Consider the following 22,993-nt stretch of genomic DNA (forward strand, 5'->3'; position numbering starts at 1 on the left):
TGTTGGTTCGATTAAGGGTGCATAAATATTCCGAGGCCCCGATTAGGGCGTGGATAACGTCGGCCTGTAGGAACCGCCGGGAATAAGGTGAAAATTTTACGTAGTATAGATTGTGAGGTCTACCGACGCACATCGCGATGCGGTCCTGCGCTCAAACATTGGCCTCTACTAATTAACACGTTTAGAATAACCGATGGCCACACCCGTCTCTGACCCGTGTAAGCCTGGCACTCTTATCTCGCCTGAATCTTAAGCCAGGTGGAAGACCACGCAAGGTGACGAGATCGTTCGAGATGAATCTCTGGTACCCACACAATCCCTTTCAGGGTCTATAATTCGTTGTCATATGCCTCTTGTCTCTCTTTGCAGCTGCGCAGTAATCGGTGAAAACGTGACTTTCTTCTTTAATGCATAAAACGAGCGCTCATAGCAAAGCTGTTCACGGTGTGATGGCAATATATGCGAGTCAAGTTTTGGAATTGATTTTAATTCCCTGCAACTCGTTATTACAATTTTAGGATACGACCGTGACCTGAAAAATCTTGGTAGATACGGCCGTTTTGCGGAAATGAAATACGCTAGGATTCATCCTGGTTAAAAAATACAGCTTACCTCCTGTCTACGCGCGTGGACGGGATCGCAAATCAGACAACTGACAGCCAATGCCTGTAGAATATAATCTCGGCAAACGGACATCCTGTGTGTCGGTAATATATATCTATACAGGCGAATAACATAGCACGGAGAGGAAGGTCAGATTTTATTGCCAATACCATACCAATTTATAACCATATCCGGTGCTGGTTCAGCAAATATAACGCGCATTGCTCGCTAACATTTACGACGCCCGGCTTAATATATGGCGTAGAAAAGTAAAGTATTTGTATAAAAGGCACTCTATTTGATTGTTCGACTCGTGGCGTCCGCACTATTACTGGAATTGCGCTGATTTCTCTCAGGTGACGGAACTGTTGGAGAGAAGATGCCCTTTTGGTACCTTGCCAAAAAAAAGAATAATTGATTCGAGTTATCAAACAATTCAGTACAGTTACCGGTTTCGTAGAGCAATAAACGCATCGCGCGAATTCGTATCGGCAACAATGAGTAACCGATAGCTGCTTCTGGCTGACAATTTGCGATCGGTCCTAGAACAATGAGCCACGCGTGTCGATCTAAAAGCCAATAACTCGCTCAGCCTGGAGTAGGATAACGAAAACCTACAACATTGTCCGTTTGCCACCGAAGTTCTATTACAATGTCCGCAACGCAGAGGCGGTGATAATTCATAAAAAGTTGGCTTGTTTTATCGAATTTGTTGTGCCCAAGTCACACAAGGTTGCGGTATGGCCGGTAGCCCAGATCCGGTGTCTCGACAAGCGTGGTTCATTAACGCTCAACGCGACTGACGATGAAACTCCTAACGATCGGCGTCACGTGAGGCGTGATTTCGTTAAATTCGCCAATTTTCCTGATCAGTGGATCGCGTGTGATTACCGGAAGACGGGGAGTCGGAGATCGCGTGACCCCGTATGAGCTTCGCGAAACCCCATCGCTCTGCAGCTGTTAATCATTTTCTCCACCCCGCCGCCGCTGCCGATGCGACGACGTAAGCGGGGATGGGAATTGAAAATAAGGAGAGATATGAATTCCGCGGCTGTTACAAACCGCACGGTGCTGATTTACGCCGTGAAATTTTCAGCCACGTAACGGGGCGTTGTCAGCAACTATTCCAAGTGACTTCTGGTGTCCGAGTGCAGGCGCAAGGGGGAAACCCGGCGCCTCGACGACGGTCGTCGGGACAAGCGTGGAGGAATCGAAGCCGCTGTCCGGTCCAAGGAGCTGCCGACGATTTCACCGGCTACCGGAGCTGATGCTAATAAACAACACCGGCGAGTCTGAGACAAGGCGAACGAAACGCTGAGGCTTCGCCTGCTCTCTCAGTTGCCACCAAGAAGCTGATATTTACGACCTTTGGCCTTCCTCGCTTCTAGTAGAAGAAGAAGAAGAAGAAGAAGAGGAAGCAGAGAAAAAGGAAACTTACCTATAGAGAGAATGCAGAAACGTAGCCGCAACTTTGACCTGAATTTACCCTCCGGGTTGTGAATCCCGCGTGGATATCGTACCCGGTGCGCACCTAACCGATGAAAAGAAAGGAAAAATTTAAAAAGTAGAGAAACTCAATTCTCACCTGACGTCGGCCTCCGACTGCAACGATCGATAAGAACTCATGCCACGGGTGGAAGACCGCCGCTTCGTCGTCTCGGAGCGTTGAACACGGCACTAACCGTACATCATACAGAAGCCTTTAAACCTCCCGGCTCTATGTAACAACGATCAATTTTTATCACAAGGAGAAATTCCCTCGGTACAATGCCACTTTCTGCTGTACGACGGTTTGAGTATTCAGGCCACAACGCCAATATGTATTCGTACGCGTACCACGTGGTCCTCTATAACCAAGATCTTCCAAACTTCACAGATTTAGCCTGCTAGCTGAATTCAGTCTTTCGATATCTGAGGTTTCGTCACCTCCAACTCGTCTCGAGCGAAATATAGTATATTGTCTGACAAGGGACGAAAGTTGGCAATTGGGACGAGTGTGAAGTTTGCGCTTGAGCGAAGCGAGGGCGACAATCAAACGAGTTGTATCGCCAATGTTTGGCCCGAGTCACACAGGATCATTTTTATAACAAGTGAATAGAAAGTGGTGGAGCTTTGTACGACGAAAGTGAAGCAATTACGGAATGCGCATTCGCAAACCTATCTTTGTAACACTGAGATAAAATTGGCCACTTTCGTCCCACTAAACTGCTACGCAAAGCCCCACTTTTCATGTACGTGTGATAAAGAGAATGACTGCCGATTACGTTGCTGTAAGTTTTCTGTTTGTAATTCAGTCGAGCTTTCGTATACTCTCACTGCTTCGTCCACCAAATTTCAAACCCTGACACTTGATGAAAAAATGTGCATAGTTCTTGCTCCGTTGGCGGTTCGGGGCTTCTTTTGTCCAAGACTCCCGCGAGTTGGCGAACCGGAAACACGGAACTGTGCAACAACGCCTAGAAATACGGGTGCCGTGTATCGTTGCGGGTCAAGCTGGTCCCCAGGAAGCTGTTGGCTTCCAGATCTAGGCATGGTGGGCAGTCGATACGGTTTGGTTTTTCAAAGCCGGCTGCAGTCGTGCAAGCGGTCTGTGTAGGCGCTGTCTAGCATCGGTTGACCATAACTCTTCGCCTGATGGGTGGCGGGATAAGGTGAGCGAGGTGTGGATGCAGGAATACGTGTGTACCTGTATACCACCACGAGTGCAACTTGTACGTCGATATTACTGGGAATAAGGAGGACTGAGACGAATGTAACCGAGTCGTCGCGACGAGATGTTACCATCGAAAAAGTGGCGAGATAAGGGAAGATGGGGTCTGCAAGGCGAGCCGCTGGAGCCCAGTTTAAACGTGACTTAAGTCAGGCTCGCGAGAACCGAAGCATCCACTGGAGGAATATGAAAATTGTATTTTCCGATCATACCAGTTGCAGACACTGGTTGGTTGAGAATCGTTTCTCCACACTGGATATTTCCGCCCTGCAGTCGATGCGACGTCGCATTCTGAAACGGTCTTCCTCCTCATTCCAGAAGGCCTTGCCCCGTTCTCGAGGAATTCCTTCAGTCCGTGATCACACGCGTGTCAACTGAGAAATACCTTTTCTGGCGATGTGGTTCACCGAGTCCCACGGGTCCCCGTGCGCCACAATATCCTCCGCAGCTCTTCCGTCACCTGAGCTGTCCTTTTGTACTCAGCTGGAAGGGTAGATAGACGGTGAGAAACTATTCCTATCTCGGTGCGAGCACAATGGAGTGCTTCTTGTTACATCCAGACCCTTCTGTACCCGGAGTTCCCTTAGAACGATGAAATAATGCGCTACGCTAATGCCGAGCTCTTTACGCTGCGCTGCTCTCATCGGACTTCGTCGACTGGGACCTTAACTGACAATGAGTAGTAGACCTGTAGCTTCACCTAATTCCGTAAAAAGCTAACGTAGAAAGCGGCCCTTGTAGGTATCGAAGAAATGCTACGTACGCTGTTCGGTAAAACCTTTCAAGAACTATTTTATCAATGAGATAACGGAGAGAGGATTTCGTCTTGGTCACACTTGAAAATGGAGAGCCTGCTTCGTAGGTCAAGAGACGAACGAGAAGTATGGTGGAAATCAATTATCCTACGTGCTTGCTGCCTACATGTTTGACAAAATTCTTCTCATTCCAAAATAGAAATGGTTTTTTTGGCGGGAAAATTGATAAAAATAGTTTGAAAAAACAAGCTTGAAAATTTTTACTGAACGCTTACAATATTTTTGGTAGAGACAAATTAAGGATATCATGAAGGATGGGTAAGTCTATCAACTAGTAAACCATTTTACAAAATAATTGAGAAGTTAGCCTTATAATATGTTTTACTTTATCTCGCTAAAAAGTGCATTCGTGTCAAAACCATCATGCACTGTTGAACGTTAGTTTTTCTTCAGGAACACATGTTCCCATAATTTACCTCCAACGCTTGTAATACGATTGACTTAAGTTTAACACCGGATCTGAAAAGTGCTTAACGTATTCGCGTTGTCGAAAGCGGATTAGAAATTTATGCCGAGGAGAACCTGTACCTGGGATAGGTGGTTGGAAAACTTGTAAGTGCCTTAAGACACTTTCGGTTAGAAACCCGCGCTTTAATGTACCATATTCCGTGTGAATTCCCGCCTGACAGAAAGCCGTGAGGATGAGGTTGAGTGTAAACAAGAGTTTCAAGCGAAGAAGTGCGTCGCATAGAAACTTTTCGGAGAGCTAGGTGCCACCCAGGAGATTTGCCAAGATTCGAAATTCCCTCTTGTGCTTTCGCACCTTGTTTAATTATTCAGAAGGTTGAAGAGGATGCTCGTTAGAGCGCGACACCAAAGGGCGTAACTTGCCGCGAGCTGAATCGCGAACCCCGTTCGAATTCCATGGAAGGAAATAAGACCTGATTGAAAGGCGGCAAAGACAAGACATCAAGCCAACCAACGTACCAGCAGCCGCGACTATCTTATCCTGATTGCAAATTAGCCGCGGTAACCTGACTGCGTCTCAGGTACCGAGACCCGTATACAGGGTAGCTTTGTCGATCCGTTTATTTACGACACATACAAGTATATTCGAGCTGACTAATTCCCCTCGTTTGTACAACGATCCGCGGATATAAGTGACGTCGTTGAAGATCCTTCTCCAATCACCACCCGTGCACCGAGTCGCCGGTGAACTTATTGCGCCCCGGTTGGTACCTGATCACCAGGGTGATTGCAGACACGGCCAAGTAGAGCAGAAGATGCCGGGCTGGCTCGAATTACTTCCACGTCATTTCAAGCGTCATCGTGGCGAAGACCGCCAACGAAATGACTCCGGATCGAAGTCGGCTCGAGATGAGCGATACTATTTAGCTGTTAGAATTGAGCCATTTTCTCGTTAGTCATTAGCGCGGCTCTGAGCATAGTACACCCACACCGGCATCTGTTTCTGAAACGTACGGTCGAGATCGCGTATCGGGCCGGCTGTGGTAGGAACTGACAAGCTCTCCGTAGGAGTTGGATATTAACTTCCGCTTACGTCTGTTTCACCGTAAGTCTTGTCTTTGAGGGGCGCTAGTTTAACGAGGATACGAATAGACTCGCCTAAGTTATATTAATGCTAATATACATATTAAGTACAAAACCAGAGATCTTCATCAGTTGTGAAATATTCTGGATTCATATGGGATGGTAGGCTAACCCACTTTTCCTTAGTTGGATCGCTACTTTCCATTTCTTTCATGGTACGTAGGTATAAGTGTCTGAAGGAACTCGTACCGGAAACGAGATAAGATTAATTGTCAATAATTTACCGCTGCGACGGCTTTCAGAAATTATTGGAAAGAAGCTCAAGATTCTTTTCGGATAGAGGCGGCAGTGGGTGTTCATGGTGTATTTGAAGCTGTATAAAAATTATTCAAATAGTTTAGAAAATCAAAGAAGAGGAACGCTGTGTTCCGTGGTATTTATTTATTTGCTTTCGAGGGTTCCTGTTCGTTCGCATTCCTATTCCTTCAACATCCCGACATACGCGCTTGCCCTGATGTGATTAGGTTGTCGATAATTTGACGTTCAACGACCGCGAGGTTAAATCGAGCATTTTATTTTCTCTTGCGGACGTTAACACAAATTGGATAATCGTTAGGCTATGACGTCGCGGTTGTCAGCTAATATACCACGAATTGCAAATTGGACGGTACAGGCTTGTCAAGAGATAATGACAACTGACCGTTGCGATGTAAATTGTAGTTTAACTACACTTTGATGAGTACAAGCGTCTATTATAACAGATCCAAAATTAATTAAGATAACAATTTGCAGCGTGCGATTAACCATCGACGACGTTTATCATGTCGAGATTTTGGTCACGTCAATTTCCTGTAACCACTCAATTATATCAGTCTGGACCAATGATGAGAATCATTCTCGATTTAGTGCAGTGAAACTTTTATGCCAAGTATAATAGTGAATTAAATTCTCGCATGTCTCTTTCAGGTGACTGCCTCGAAGTATCCAGTCGTGGTGAAGCTCGGACACGCGCACGGGGGAGTCGGAAAAGCTCGTGCAGAGACCAGCCAGGAATTCGCAGATCTTGCATCACTCGCAGCCTTGTCGAACGCGTACGCAACGGCAGAGCCTTACATCGACACGAAGTACGACGTCCACCTGCAGAAGATCGGGAACAACTACAAAGCCTTTATGTGAGTGTTCATTCGGTTGGAAGGAAATCGTATCGATCAATCCGATCGCCGCACAAATACAGGCTCTGCATTTGGCAAGCAACGGCGTCAGCGCGGAAATTTTTCAGGATCAATGCGGAACGACAATGCGGGGGAATTGATGCGAAGTACCTCGCGAGTGTGAAAAATGAGTCGAATAAAAAAATATGAGGACCTATACAGAAGTGCGCGGGACCTGCAGGTCCCATTCAGCCATGTTCGATCGGGCTGAAAAATTCTTCGGCATTCGATAAGCGGAGGTGGCAAGGGGGCTTCGTGACGTCGTTTCTTATAGCTGACATTCGCTCCACACCACAAACCCCTGTCAACTCTGCCACGAGACACGGGTCGATCAATCACAGCAAAAATTTTACCGGCTTAAGTGCGCCCTGCCATACGTAGACTCGATCAGGTGTGGAAATATTTCAATCGCAGTTTAATGTGTACGTGAAAGCTTCGGTGCCACCGCGACGCCACTGATGTATGGCTACTGCGCACACTTGTACGTTGATCTACGGATCCTCCGAAAAATTCTGACGACACTTCTTTGTGTACTTGGACAGTCGGAAGATTTCTTCGCCACTTAGTGAATTCATTTATCCCTGGCGTGCATCAAGAGCGGGTTACCCATGATTTGTTCACACTTTCAGGACCTTTGAGTTTAGTTTTCACGCTGATTGTTGAAATATCGGGGAATGGAAGGCTCTATGAATTCGAACAATCTTTCCACTCGTAAAATATTATTGCAAACACTTACCAAACTTTAGAGTGCCCGCAAAATCCATCAGATTTGGCTCCAAAATACCTGGGCACGAGTGCTTCCGGGACTTCCAAGGGACATGATTCTATATCATGGTGCCAAATTGCAAGGCTTACGTCAGAATGGGGATCAGCATCTTTTTGGCTCGAAAGTAGGTGTTGATGCACGTTCGTGTACTCGATAGTGAATCCAGTGATTCGAATCCCGTAATGCAGTGAACAATAAAAAAACTTGCAAGGTAAGCAGAACGTCGCGTGACTCAATGGTCCCTTATTCGTATTGAAGGGGCTTTGAATTCCATAATGACACGGCTAGCAGTGTGGCAGTTTCCTAGTCCTTTATCAAGGGGATACCGAATCCGCTCGGGTCATCGGTATCCCCTTCATCATCCACGCCCTCTTCACAGTCGATTATACAAGCTCCTCCTCGATGACGGTTCATCGTTGTCCGATGCAACAAATATACCTGTGGCTTTGCACGTTCGCCAGGAGAATAATAATTCTGCCTGCAATGGAAACTTATTATGAAAAATCGAGGCACGAAAAAAGTTGCGGGAAAATTATTAGTTGTTCTATAAACCCCGCCGGTTATTTGGGAAAATTAAATCACGCAGATGGATTTACGAAATTCATGTACAGGACCACCTCATTCTATTCGAGTACTCCGTGCAGTATTTGATTAAGGTATTGAAATTCTAGTTGATTTGCATTTTCCGCGTTTCAGTTTTCGCTGAGTTTCAATTAATGGGGATAATTAGATGTTAATCCAGGCTAGTCTGTAGCGACGTGTACGCTGAATATAGTTGTTAAAGCTTCATTCTCATTTTTAATGGCTAATTTTTTTCAGCGAAATGAATTTCCATTTTAATTGAACAAACGTTCAGATATTTCATGAAGTATTTCTGTTCGTTTGAACTGCATATTAAATTGTACGGCAATGAAAAGTGGTTTCTCCGTACGGCGTAAATCCGATGAATACGGTAAATTGATTTTCATCTTTGGTCGCACGATTTAAACTGAAAATGGAATGGGAAGCCAGAAATACCGGATAGTCAAATTCCTGGTATACATCGTATTTTATATACACGAACTGAATAACAACAGGTGTAGCTTTCAACTGACCATCCGTGTTGTTCGTAAAATCGTGTATATTTCTTCAGAGGAAATCTAATTAAAGATTCTGACTTCAGGCGCAAAAGCATTAGCGGTAATTGGAAGTCCAACACTGGATCAGCGATGCTGGAACAGCTGGCAGTCATTGATCGATATCGAGTATGGGTGGATCAAGTTTCTCAGCTGTTCGGAGGTTTGGATATTTGCGCCATCGAGCTGGTCGTTGGCAAGGACGGACGCGAGTTCATCATTGAGGTAAATGACAGTGCTTTGTCTCTGATGGGCGACTCTCAGGAGGAAGATCGACGCCATATCGCTGACCTCGTCACTTCAAAGATGCAGGTAAATGTTTCGTCGATCGCTAATCGCTTATGCGGCATAAAATCAAAGCGTAACTGTTCCCTGACCCTCTAAACCCCTTTGTCGCGGTTACGAAATCCACGTTATTTCCTAACCACGAGCTTTTGAGAACGATTTAATGCCACCCACCAGGGTCTGGTGCTCACTATTTTCGTGGTTCACACTCCACTTCACATCACTTGAGGCATCAAGTGCAGCTGGCTATCAGTCTGTCACTCGAGAACATTTATTCACACCGAGAGGTGAAGAAAATAAATAACAAGGAAAATAAGTGGAAATAACGAGAAAGAATCCGTAATTTTACATACCGTAGGTGCGCAGGCCGGTGAAGTACATGTGAAGATCTTGACGTAAGACTTGTGGAAAATCAGCGTACCAGCTGATAATCCTACCGGCATGGGCAGGCCACGTTAATTACCCACTCTTAAGAGACAAACCGAACCTTCAAGTATTCGACCTAACTGTATAAACCCGTCTCTTTGCACAGGCTTGCTGTCGATTGCCGAGCGCACTCACCAAGACCACATCTCGAGGCTCGGTTTCCAGCACGAGCCAGGCGACAAGTCCCGTTGACGAACGACCGGCTCCGTTACCGCCAACCATGGCTTCGCATGGGAGTATGAGCTCCATGACGAGCATGGGCAGCGTTGGATCGATGGGTTCGACAACAGCCCTTGCCGGCGACGTCACCACTTCTGACAGCCATCATCAACTTCAGCGTCGTGATTCTCAAGGTATGCGCATGGGTGACTTTAACCTAGAGCAGGCGTGCTATGGGCATCATTAACGGTGCTGAAACCGCGCCACGACGTGTTACGATTCGATAAGCCCGCTGGACGGATTCTGTAGTCGGTAAATCAGTGCTTACACAGCTGTAAATACGATGTAAATAAATCTTCGGGGATTGGAGATCGAAATATGGAAAATCTAAAAACGCGTCTTTGACTCGAAGGGAACTGCTTTCACGCTGACAATGAGTGAATCTGTACTGGTCGAGATATTCCAAACTGTAACTCTTACGCGATTTGTAATTTCGAAGACTGATGACACAACTCCTCGAATGTTGCTATTATATTTGTGAAAATGACTTTTCCTAAAATTTAAGCACTGCGGCAGAAGAAATGATTCAGTTATTTTTCAAGTCTTGAACGCATCTCGGTGTACCCGTGAGCCCAAGTATTTCGGTAAAGTGTAAATATCGAGGTCAATTTATTATACCTATGAAAAGAGCTTACAAACGGAGATATACCGCATTTACACCATAAACAGCTCGCATCTCCCACGGTAAACGTCTCGACAGTCGTGAGAGAGGTTCTCCGGACTTTACGTTTACCGCATCGAGACATCATTTCGAGTACCTATTTACGACAAAGATGCGATCATTTGATATTGCGCCTGAAACTTAATTGGTTCCGTGGTTTACGGTGATTTAGGTCAATTCGATGCCCCGCGTACCCTTGTGTATATACCTACATATACGCATACAGTCTCCAGCAACATTAATAATTTCACCTTCCGCGTTATATTATTCATGCCACTGCGTATATACATAGGTACATGGTATACAGCACGAGTCAAACCGTGGGATTTATCGTATTAGATTGCTTTGCAATTACTTGGTCGTCTAGAGTTTCGGTCCGTGATCATTACGCAAGGAGAACCGACAATTTGTATTCAGGGAAATTTTAGTTCTATAAGTACGCAGTGAAAATTTTTATTTCCCTATAACATCTTTGCGGTTCGACCGTTTTGCGAATTACCTTGTCATTTCGGTATAATGTGAACGCCTTTGCCGTATCGAACGGAAAACTCTATTCGAAGAAGCGACTCTATATAATCCTGGATATGCGTGATACACACACACATATATATATATGCATAAGCGCAAAATTGCGTTATAATTAATCTGGTGTACGGCCAACCGCTAGCTACGACGAAAGGTAATTACATTCGAGGGATCGTATCGGCTCGTCGGTTTTATATAAACGGTGCAATCGCGGCGTGGCGTAGAAACATACTCGTACGTAGCGCCGCTACAGTATATAAGGTATAATAGACGACATGCGCCTCGGAACTATAAATTTTCCGATATATATCAGACTTATTAAATTATGCCGATCCGGTGATCCGTGTAAAACGGGGAAACCCGTATCTTGTAGCTCCGCCTTTATATTATATTGCCGAGCAAATAGTAAACCAGTTGTAGATACCTTATACTCCTACTTATCCTTATATATCACACGCTATTTACCACCCAAGTGTAGCAGAATGTTAAGCAATTACGGTGCCTATCTCTATATTGTGCAAACGTACTTACGAGTCAAAGCTTTGCCTGGAGGCAAATTTGCCGAGACTCTATAAGTGCGGCGAGCCGGTCGTCTATTACTGTATCTAATTGTTCGAGCCAGTATGAAGGGCTGCAAAACTGCCCCCGAGGCGAAAGCGCAGGCGTCTCTAGTTATAGTACCAAATGCCAACTAAACCTTAGAACCCGTCATTACTGCAGGTATACGTGAACCCCGCATGTTGGCGCAGATACATTCGCACAGATTGCGCAAATCTGTTATTCCGCGTATAATATATACTATAATCTGATCGCTAACGAGGCATTAACCATGATTTGCCTATACCTACTCCTTCTCCGCTCTCAAGCCGGGTCTATCAATCTTTCCCTGACCGCACAAACGTGCCCAACGCTTACATACGAATTACTGAAATCAAGCTTGACCTGTTTTAACGAAACCGTTTGAAACAGAAGATAATCCTCAATCTCCCCGTTGGCTTACGATATAATTGAAACGTCCGTAAAATAACCAAAGATCCCGCACCTTAGTCGATCCTTAAGCTTCGTCTGTTTATGGCTGTGTACAAGTCGTTTCGATTTTTCAACTCATCTCCCATACGGGCTTGAGTGGCAATTACTAACGACGTTCTTTTATCTCGCAGCATCGCAGTCGAGCACCGTGAGTAGCGCTCCATCGGTTGGTCGTCGTCCAGAGGACCCACCTCTATCTCGAGTACCGTTCCACCGTCAGGGTAGTCAAACGCAGGTACAAGGCGAGGATACCGAGGACACGATGAAGAATCTACGGAAAACTTTTGCTGGAATTTTCGGTGATATGTAAGGTATTGTTACAGATATGCGACAACGACAGTGCGCATTCGATCAAGCATCATCAGGCGGTAATATTGTAAGAAGCGGAGGAGAAAGAATTGATGGGTTAGGGACAGGGTGGGTGGGTGGGGGGATGCGATTCGGACGTACTCCCGGATGTCATGCCGTACCAATTATCAGGAAGAAGTTGGAATGAAATGATGATGAGTGGTGAAGTTTTTTTTCTTATTTTTTATTTTCATTTTAATTCTCCGCGTAAATATTGCCGGAATTTTATAATAACGAAACAACGTTTTCGGTGACTTATCCTGGTGTACTGCTTGAAGATATGAGAGATCAAAAATATGAAGTTGAAAAAAAAACCAATACTAATAATAATAATAACGGTAACAATAATATTGCTAATAATAATGATAATAATACAAGTAATGATAATAACATAAATAAAAATAAAGTAAAGAATATCTAAGGCAGAGAAAGATGTTGTGGTAAACGTGCTTGGGGAAATTGACGTAATTTTATCATTTTATGTTTTCGTTTTTCCGGCAAGAGAGAAAATAAAATAAGAAATTGAAAAAAAGTAAGGAAAAAATTTTAATATTGCCAAGGCATTTATATCATTTGCTGTTGCGAGCTTGTCGTAATCGTTATAGTATAGTTGCGTGAAAAATCATGGCCTATAAATGGGTCATTCCATGTCAATTCAACGACGTTGCGACGGTGACCCTCTTAGATTTTTATGATTTTTTAATATGTTCTTATACATATAGAAAGAAGTCCTTAGCTAAATTTTTAGCTCTTTATCTCTTCCCATTCCGGAGTTGTCGATTTTTGAAGAACTTAACGAAAAAAATTCATGTTTCTGACAACAATTGAAATAACCTAATTCAATACAAAAATTTTTAAGTATTTTTTGTTGCTCTTTCTGAAAAAACATACAAAAATTCAAAAAAAATTTTCTTCATGCTTTTTTGGCCATTTTTAAACGAAAAATTGGATTTTCGTTCAGTGGGACACTTTTGATTTTATTCAAAACAATTTACCAAATTCTACGTTAAAAAACAAAATTTTTGAGCCATAATAGAAGATGGGCTTTCAATAACTTCTAGTGAAAATAATTTAAAAAGCTACGTTCTGAGAAGGAAATTAAATCAAAATCACCGAAAAAAAATTTGTCTGTAAATTATTTTCACTAGAAGTTATTGAAAGCCCATCTTCTATTATGGCTCAAAACTTTTGTTTTTTAACGTAGAATTTGGTAAAATTTTTTGGATAAAATTCAAAGTGTCCCATTGAACGAAAATCCAATTTTTCGATTAAAAATGGCCAAAAAAGCATGAAGAAAATTTTTTTTTCAATTTTTGTCTTTTTTTCAGAAAGAGCAACAAAAAATACTTAAAAATGCTTATATTGAATTAGGTTTTTTCAATTTTTGTCAGAAACATGAATTTCGTTAATTTCTTCAAAAATCGACAACTCCGGAATGGGGAGAGATAAAGAGCTAAAAATTTAGCTGAGGACTTCTTTCTATATGTATAAAAACATATTAAAAAATCATAAAAATCTAAGACGGTCACCGTACGAAACGTCGTTGAATTAACATGAAGTGATCCAAATACATACATACGCATATTATAGTGCTGTCGGAAATTGTAAATTTGCAAACTACTCCGAAGTGGATCGATATAAAATGAATAGGATGTATGGGACGAGTATGATGGAACGTAAAGCAGAAAAAAACACGCGACCAAAATGGTTACCTCTCGCTCGTCGCGATATTTGGTGGTATTAATAGTGTTGTGATTTTAGTATTTTTTCGGAAATTTTGTCTGAATTCAGTAGATATTTCATTTTGTCTGACACTTGATTCTACAATAAATTCTACTAAAACTTATTTATTCACTTGCATCAAGAAAATGACTTATTGGTGACAAAAAATACATACATATATACAATATATACATACATACATTATATACCATATTTTGACGACATCGCTGAGTGAATAATCAAATGATCAGTTATTGGTATTTTTCTTTTGCCCTGCTAACTTGCACGCAACCGATTTCTCAAGTCCATTTGACGCAATCTGCTACGTAAATATTTGTTATTCCGACCTCTTTTTTGCAACGCCTTATGCCTCTGTTTCCCCGTTCATCATATTTGATATTCTGTTCCGCTGTGTTGACCAGTTTTCGTTGAGGAAGAATACTTTTCCTACCTATCAGAATTTTTATAAGTATGTTATTGTATTGCGATGGATTGTACATGATTTACTCGATCATTACGTAGACGTCAGGAGAATGCTTCTTCTTTCATACTCGTCATTCCAATGTGCAGAGTTTCAGAAAAGTAACTACGAACAGGAATTATATAGCCGAGAGATTGCAGTGAAATGTTGATATTGCGATGATATATTGAAAGAAGCGCGAAAGAAATGAGGAAACAAAGGTAGATATATATATTTAAATAAGTAGGAAGGAATTTTGAATGAGGTCGAAATTGATCGAAGTATTATTATTGCGGTATGAAACGCAGTGAAAATTGCGGTTGTTGCGGGTAGTGTTATTGAAAAATAACGGTTTGAAGCAAGTCGAACGGAATATTGATATTATTGATGAAAATAATATCGCTGGCTGCTCTAGAGATGGGAGCCCGTACTTTAAACGCACAAATAGTTTTAAGAATTACTACGGAGTGAGGAAAAAGTTTAAAAATCACTGTCAGCAAAGAATACCCAACGAGAGAGCTAAAAAAAAAAGAAGAAAAAAACTTATTAATTAAGGTCTGTTATTAATTACGTAGTAAGCTATAATAATGTAGGTACTAAGGTCCAGTCCTGATTACGGCGGAACTAACATCGATAAATTTTAACGAATTTAATAATCGAGAGGTTGAGTAAGAAAGGGCGAGGATGAAGGGAGGGCGCAATTAAAATCGTAAAATGATATTAAATTTTTAACACTAGTTTTTATGATATGAAACTGTTTCCATTAGTACTAAAGTCAGAATAACACTTTTCCAACACCTTTTCAAGGGTCGTCGAAAATGCTGCACAGGACGACTCAATTGGCTTTGATACTAACCGGAACATTCATGTCAAAAAAGCTCTGAAGCTTAATTAAGAATTTGTATAACTACGGTAATGGCATGTCGATATAAAGAGTGGAAATCGATTGAGAATGGAAAGGAGTCCTAAAACACACAAAAAATCGACTTCATTTTTAGTGGTAAGAGTTCTCTGTACCGGCTGCAATCTTGGCTGTTGAGAACTTTAACATCTGACTCGGAGAACGGAGGCATGAACAGTGTCAAAGATGAGGAGGAAAATGATTGGCATTTGAGGAGAATCGTCGATTGGGCAAGGGATCTAGAAAGAAAAAGAAACTCGGATGGTTTGCAAATTTACAAAAATCATTGCGTTCGTCAAATTGCCATTTGGAGATATGTACTAAGCTAGTTTAAGGGTTCTGAGATCGGTAGTTGATGGACACGGTTTGTGTAACGACAAGGTATCGATAAGCCTGCCTCTGATCTTGGCTCAAAGAAATCGGTCGTGCTTCAAAATCCGAATGTCACGGTTAACACGCGTTGCCTCGTTGAATTATTCATTGCATCCACATATTCAAGATGTCACGTCTAGTCGAGTAACGAGCACAATCAGTGAAACCGTTCACGGGACGAAATTGCGATATTCTGACACGCCATACATACGCAGGTACTTTCGTTGAAAATTTGTTCCTGATGTCAACCGGTCCTTCCGTATACCAAAAGATGTTCATTTGCCAACCTTGACAACATAAATATACAATACGACAAAGTCACTCTCGTCAATTCAATCACGTAATACCGAATCAATTCTAACGAGTTGAGTCAGAGCTGACAATATATGCAACGAAGATACCGGTCGCTGTTCAGCTTATTCCCTGCTCCTGCATGCGAGTGAAGAATATTGGATGTAGCAGAATATCCATTCGGCACACAGCTACGAAGCTCGGAAGCGAGACTTAAGTTGTACGATTTCCCCGCAAACAGTCCATTTTTTAACTTCAATTAATGAATTCGCAAGTAAAATCGTATGACCGCGTTTTTTAATGAAGATTCGGGTACGAAGCTATTATTTATCGCACACTTTTTTCCCGCCCTTGACAGTAATAGGCGAGTCAACCGAAGTTAAAAGTCAGCCCAGTAAGCAATCCGTTGATCCAAAGAAGTACAAAGTTCACGAGGTGCCTTCGAAGATCAGTTGATAGTCGCTCCGGGCTTAGGGGAAGCTGTGCAACGCTCCGTATTTACGCCGGTATGATTTCTTTGGCCCAAGAAGCTTAAGGCGCAAATTGACAAGCTCGAGGAGTAGTGGCATCGAAAAACGTACAGGGATCGTCGCGATCGTTGAATGAGGAAAGCACATGTCGAACGAAGTGATGAACGATCAAGCGTAGGTACGATTATAATTGTTAAGGAATATCTCAGGGGGTGCCCCCGGGCACTAGGTGGTAAGATAGGAAATAGAAGAGACCGGTTTCTGCAAGTAATAGATGGTTTCATGGGCCAAATTGCTAATACTATAGTTAAAAGAATAAAAATACCATGTAAACGATCGTACTACGATAATATGACCGGACGGAATATTTCGGACCTTGGACTTGGACTTCGAGACTGACGTGGACGCTAATTTCAACGTCTGATTCAAGAGGCGATCGTGAACCGCAATCGAAGCGCGGCACTTTGTCGCCGGAGCTGATCCTTTTCTGACCGATACAAGGCACCTTGATCCAACCTTGATCAGTGGCGACGTCAGGCGTGACGCCCTTCGGAAGGCAAGTGTAATCGGCTTCGTCATAGCGGGGCAAAAATATTTCACAAACTGAGAAAAGTAGAAAAGTTTAGCAATAGCCGAGTGACGAGGCGGCAGCCTGAGATCGTTGACGAATTTAAATAACAGCATCGGTTCAATCCTGCTGCCATTTTTCTCACGATGGGTGTACGCTGATATCGCATGACGTACGACGTATTTCACTTGCGTGAGGGAAAACGGCTGACGTTGAGCCAGTTTCGAGAGGTTTGGATCATGCTCGGTACAAAATTACCGCGCTAAACGCGACGAATCGATATTGACGAAAACAAAATTGTGACACATCTGGTATATCTATGTAGCTTATACGCTTGGTACAGACTTGTTGAATATTCGTTACTTCCAAGCTTTTTTAATTTCATCTTTTCTCGGTTCGATTTTCTTTTTCTCCTTACCGCTTTCTTTCATGTGTCCGTGTGTTGTTGTGAACCACAATTATATTGTTGTTTGGTATAGTTTCTTTTTTCAGTACTGAATAGTATGTCTAATCATAATAATGTATATGCATAATGTGTTCACCCCCAACTAATAATGTGGTGTAGCCCCCAATATAGCAATATCGTTAGTTTCATTACTATGCATATACTTATATATAAGGTGAAATACTCAGAATAAGCACTCGCCGCCTCTATACTTTTTTTTTGTGGCGTTGTTGTGCAATTACTAATTACTTCCATCATTCCGTGATGAGAATTATTCATTTTTCGAAACGGCGCCCCGGCAGCGCCAAGAGGAAAAGCACGTCCTTAACTACATGTAACACGTATTCATTTGTCAATAATACCGCGTCATCGAAATAGCCGCAAACTCAATTTTGATCAAAACCAATCGTCAATATATAAGACAGTGGGAAAATTGTAAGAAAAAATCAAAAAAAGAAAAAGAAAAAAAAAACAATACTAAAATAAATATACTGACAGGAACTCGGGAATATTTTATGCATGCTCCGTAGCTTATTATCCCATGCATACTTGTACAACGTATCCATATCGTTGTTGTGGATTTTTGCAACATTATGATCTTTTGTCGTTATTTATGCGCTGGCCGGATTTTTCGGTTACTCTGTCATCTCTTCGTGCTCACTGCAATCTCGATTCCCTTTTCCGATCGCAAAGTTAAAAATAAGTGAAATAAGTCCTGGGACATAGAGCTGGCTTGGAGTATACTTGACAAAAAGGAAAAATGATATTGAAAAGATACGAGAAGTTCGGTGGGACTCTATCGCCACTGATTTTTAATTGGGGGGAGGGGGGGGTATGGCGAAGATTTTTGCAGCGAGCGCGAGAGACTGACGCCAAGTACGTAAATCCGGGCAGTAGTCCCGTGTAATACTCTCTGTACGTGTCTCTTGTCTAACCACTAAATACTTTAGTAAAAATAATTCATGAATAAACAATTGAAGAGAGAAAAAAAACTTGAAAAAAAAAATGTAAGAGAAAAAAAAAAAAAAATAGTAATCGTAGGCGCATAGGCGCGGATCGTGCCGAATACCGTACGTTCGTTCCTTGATTTCAACGCGTGCTAGCCACATATAATATCCACATACCGATAACTCATGAAAAAAAAAAGAAAGAAAACTGCTAAAATCAGTATGATAATATACGTTACACGTATAATGTTATCAACGATATGTATCAATGTTATAATTATTACATCCCATATTCTGCATAACTGAAATCTTATATATAATGTTATAATATATAGGAAATTGTCGCAGACTAAAATAGCGCCGAAGAGATATTTGCAAACGCTCGAATAAATAGAAAATAAATAAACGCAGTTTCGAAAGCGCATATGCGATGTAAATTCTAATATATCCGTTACATAACTACATAGATGTAATTGTACATGATCTATAGATCCAATGAAGAATATAGCTGATCGTACAGTTTGCCGAAGACAAGAAGTAACTCAACGAAAGGGAAGATGTAAAAAAAAAAAAAAAAAACAATTAGGGATAAAATGCGAAGGTTTTAATCTTATAAGTTATCACAAAACAATTGATTCCAAAATTATCATACGCTAAACGCTCTAGCTACTGTAATAACATACCTATAATACAGACTCCACAGTTCTTTTTGGGCGAATGTTGTAGCTAGTAAGTGTGCATTAAAATTTAAGTATTGCGTAAGCAGTATAAAGTATATGTCCACTCCTAAAAATATTATTACATAATTGTATAACACGTTTATTGTAATCTCCTAATTAACGATAATAATATGTCATAAATAGTCACGGAAAAGTGAGGCAAGAATTGAGAATTACGTGAAAAGAACAACGGGATGACCATCGAAAATCGAACGAGGAATGCATGTTTGATTTCTCCGGGCATTTCCCGGGAGATCAAAGATCGGCCGACGTCGAGCGTCGCGGGGCGTCCCGGGATCGCGACACCAGCCATCCCATCAAGGGACGCACCCCGCGACGCGGGACGCCCGAGAAGTTGAAGCGTATAAAAGTCGTCGTAATTTAGGTTTATGACAATATAGCGTGTTTATTAATGATCGAGTTAAGTCAGACGTTGTGACGCTATTCGGCTAACTAAAATAACACATAAAACGCAAATATATGAGCAAGATATATGTGTACATGTATTATATATACGAGAGAAGAACACGGGCATGATAATAATTCGATCTGACCGGATATAACGATCGTGGACGATTCTTGATGCGTAAAACATCCTGAACATCGTGCGTAACTCCAGCGTATCAAGGCTTCGTCCAACGATCGGCAAAACGGCCTATTTCTACGTGTGTAATCGGTGATGCAAAGGGTGACGACAAACCGGTATATCAGGCCCCAAACAGAGGCCCGGTACCTGCACCCCGCCGATCGGCGTCGCCTCTACATGCCCAAAATGTTACCATTTCAGTATATATGATGATAAGCGTTGAGCCAAATATTTGGTAAGTGTCAGATAATTATGAACTAGGTGTTTGAAGTTAAAAAAAAAAAAGATATATATATATATATATAATTTAAAGCTACCAGTAGGTATACATGTATAAGTTCCGCGTACGTAAAAATTAAGGGTTAGGGGATTAGGCGTATATGATACATAGGGTTGAAGCTATAGCGAGGTAAGGGAGGAATAAGGAGAATTAACGATTAGGGAATAATTAGCCGATTCGTAAATGAATGATGAAAAAGAAAAAAACTAAAATCAATGAATTATAATAATATGGATATAGTAATAATTAACTAATAGTAGCAATTGAGGTGACAACGAACCCACGACGCGGGTTCGAGAGGTAACCTGGAGCCCGGGTCGCGGTCGTGCTTAGGTTAGTCTGCACAAACAATGCGATTGTTTATCTCTATTATATAAAGGAATTAATAAATGAATATAAGAATGAATGAATATATACATATAATACATATATGAATAAATCTATATATGTATGTATCCATACATTGATATAAATGTAAGTATAACCACACACAAAAATCAAGATAAGAAAAAAAAAATAAAAAATAACAAAAAAAAACAACCAACAGCAAAGAAAGATTAAATCATACATAAAATGCGAGTTCTATCTGTCATCGTTATTATTAAGGATTATCGGAGTTTGGAAAGACTCTAAAATTAGAACTGTAAGAGAAATACGTATAATACATATACATATATATATATATATATATATATTATTACTATTGTATAACACAAACACACCAATTATAGCAGGAGAAGCGAAAACCGAACGAGGTCGATTTTATAATATCTAGAAACAAAGAAGTTTAAAAGCTGCACAACACCTGCTCCCAGACAGAATTTCTCCTCAGGTGCGCGGTTTCGCGGCAACAACGTAACTTCGCCTCATTTCCGCAGTTCGATCGGAGCTCCCGAACGGCGATTTCAACGGGGTTCCCACTGGCCCGGGAACAGGGACGTCTGCATTCCCTGTTCCGGAAACGTTCCGGCAGCCGCCGACGAGCGTTTGGCCGACTTAGAGCGCTCAGAACCCTCGCGAGATCGTCCCGATCGCTGCGGGGATGAATTTTCGTCTCCGGAAAGTATCGGCCCAAGAAATCGGCGCTGCCGTTCCTCGAGGATGGCGCAATGTGCTCGAGTCGTTGCGAATGTTACCGGTAATCAGGATCCGCAGAGTTTTTCACCGCCGTTGCCGCGGTCGGAAACGCGCCCGAGTTTCAGGCGGTCCGCGGCGATGGCGGCCGGACCGCGTTGCGGAATTCAGCTGGGAACGCGACGTTGAAGCGCCGCATGCGGTGCACTTCGGCCTGCAGTCAGAGCCGCGGGATTAACGGCGTCGTTTTTTGGGTCCGAGCTGTTCTGGTAACGAAAGGCTGACGCGCGCTTGAATAGGAGGCGATCTTACCTAAACCTCGATTGTAATTGATTAAAGTGTCGAAGACTATTAGGGACAGCGATTAATTCGAGCTATGTCATGTTTGGTAATCGGTTGTTGATTATATTATATATACGATCGCCATAATTGATTACAAAACATTTCAAATGTTTCCTAGTCATTGTGGTAGTTATTATATATGTATAAGACTCTGTATACCCCGTAGGTGTGACAAGTTTAATCGATGCATATATGTACGTATATAGGTATATGATAAATAATGTTGTTGACAATGTATATGCACATATATGCGTAACATTACACACCCACAAACACACACACACACACACACACACACACATATATATATATATAGGTAGCCGGAAGGTTTTACGATATTTAATGATAAATATGATAATTATTATTATGCATTACTTCGGTAATTTTACTATAATATATTATTATTATTACTTATGTATTATATATATATAATATATAGTATATAATGTAGCAATTCTCTCTGTACCCTTAAAATACTCTGATCTATTTGTTGCGAGTGGACGCAAGTGCAACAAATGTGTCGTGCGTGAAGATTTAAAAGAAAAAGAAAACAAGTTGACAAAAAAAATTGATAAAACTCATTAAAATAATTAAAAAAAAAAAAAAAAAATATTAATAAACGATAAAATGAAGAAACTTGAACAACGCAAAGACGTTACCTGGGATTACCTGTCAAAAACTACTGGAACAATGATGAAAAAAATCCTTGAACCCTCGTTAGAGATAGGGCACGGTGTACTCAGAGTGCCCACTAGAAAATCTGTTAAATTATGGTTAACTTATTGTATTGCATTAAATTAATCTGTAATAATAAATATACGAGTAAGTATAACGCGTCTCAATTCTACTCCTTCTGCGCCGTGAATTTCTACCTATGGTTATGCATTAGTCATTACTGTAAACAAATTTTCTGAAGGATTAAAATGGCATCGGAATACGAATTCATAGAGTTTTCCTGCAAGTTCCGCAAGCATCGAAAAAATGGGTGGAGGATGTTGGATGAATAAACATTTTAACTGTTAGAAAGTAAGGCGAAAGCAATACGTACATTTTTCTCTCCCATGAACTCGATAATTTCATCTTTTCCAGCATCCTCTAAAACGTTTCGAATAATTGTTGTGGGTAAGGGGTAAATGAATATTTTTCCATAAATCTGGCTGTAATAAATTTATTGCACTTTCCCATTGAGCAGTTACGGAGTGAACCGTCTCTGCATTGAGTAAACAAGTTTCTCGAGGCTGCGTGGGGAAATTTCGTTTCAGAAGAACGACTTGTCCATTTCCGTGTTGAGGGAACAGTTACGATACATCCCTGCACGACCCAGGTGATTGCTGAAACCGTTATTCCTTGGGAAATACGAGGTTGGCACACTGTGAACCGTTGGCGCATACCACCCATAATCCATCGATGTGCTCCTGTAGCAGGGGTGAGGAAGGGTGCAGTCGTCTTGGCGGTAGCCTTGGAATACTCCTGGAAACATATAATTTAATTGGACGTAAGTTTCTGGAATGAATCAGAGAGGTAAAGTTGTATCATGAACCATTCGAGACAGCCTCTTTTTCAACTTTGGCTCACGTTTCCCACGTGTCAGAGGCTAAAACGGTGATGTTTC

General features: G+C 41.7%; 1 protein-coding gene across 1 annotated transcript in view; it reads left to right on the plus strand.

Moving 5' to 3' along the window:
• Syn (synapsin) overlaps nucleotides 1–22,040 on the plus strand; it is a 102,178-nt gene extending 80,138 nt beyond the window's left edge. The window contains exons 8-11 of the mRNA XM_046622735.2: nucleotides 6,586–6,791; nucleotides 8,759–9,023; nucleotides 9,529–9,775; nucleotides 11,988–22,040. Of these exons, the coding sequence (XP_046478691.1) occupies nucleotides 6,586–6,791; nucleotides 8,759–9,023; nucleotides 9,529–9,775; nucleotides 11,988–12,166 (897 nt within the window). The 3' untranslated portion in view covers nucleotides 12,167–22,040. The remainder of the gene's footprint in view (nucleotides 1–6,585; nucleotides 6,792–8,758; nucleotides 9,024–9,528; nucleotides 9,776–11,987) is intronic.
• Nucleotides 22,041–22,993: the final 953 nt, after the last annotated feature.

The sequence above is a fragment of the Neodiprion pinetum genome, chromosome 4 (assembly GCF_021155775.2).
Source record: "Neodiprion pinetum isolate iyNeoPine1 chromosome 4, iyNeoPine1.2, whole genome shotgun sequence".
Lineage (NCBI taxonomy): Eukaryota > Metazoa > Arthropoda > Insecta > Hymenoptera > Diprionidae > Neodiprion > Neodiprion pinetum.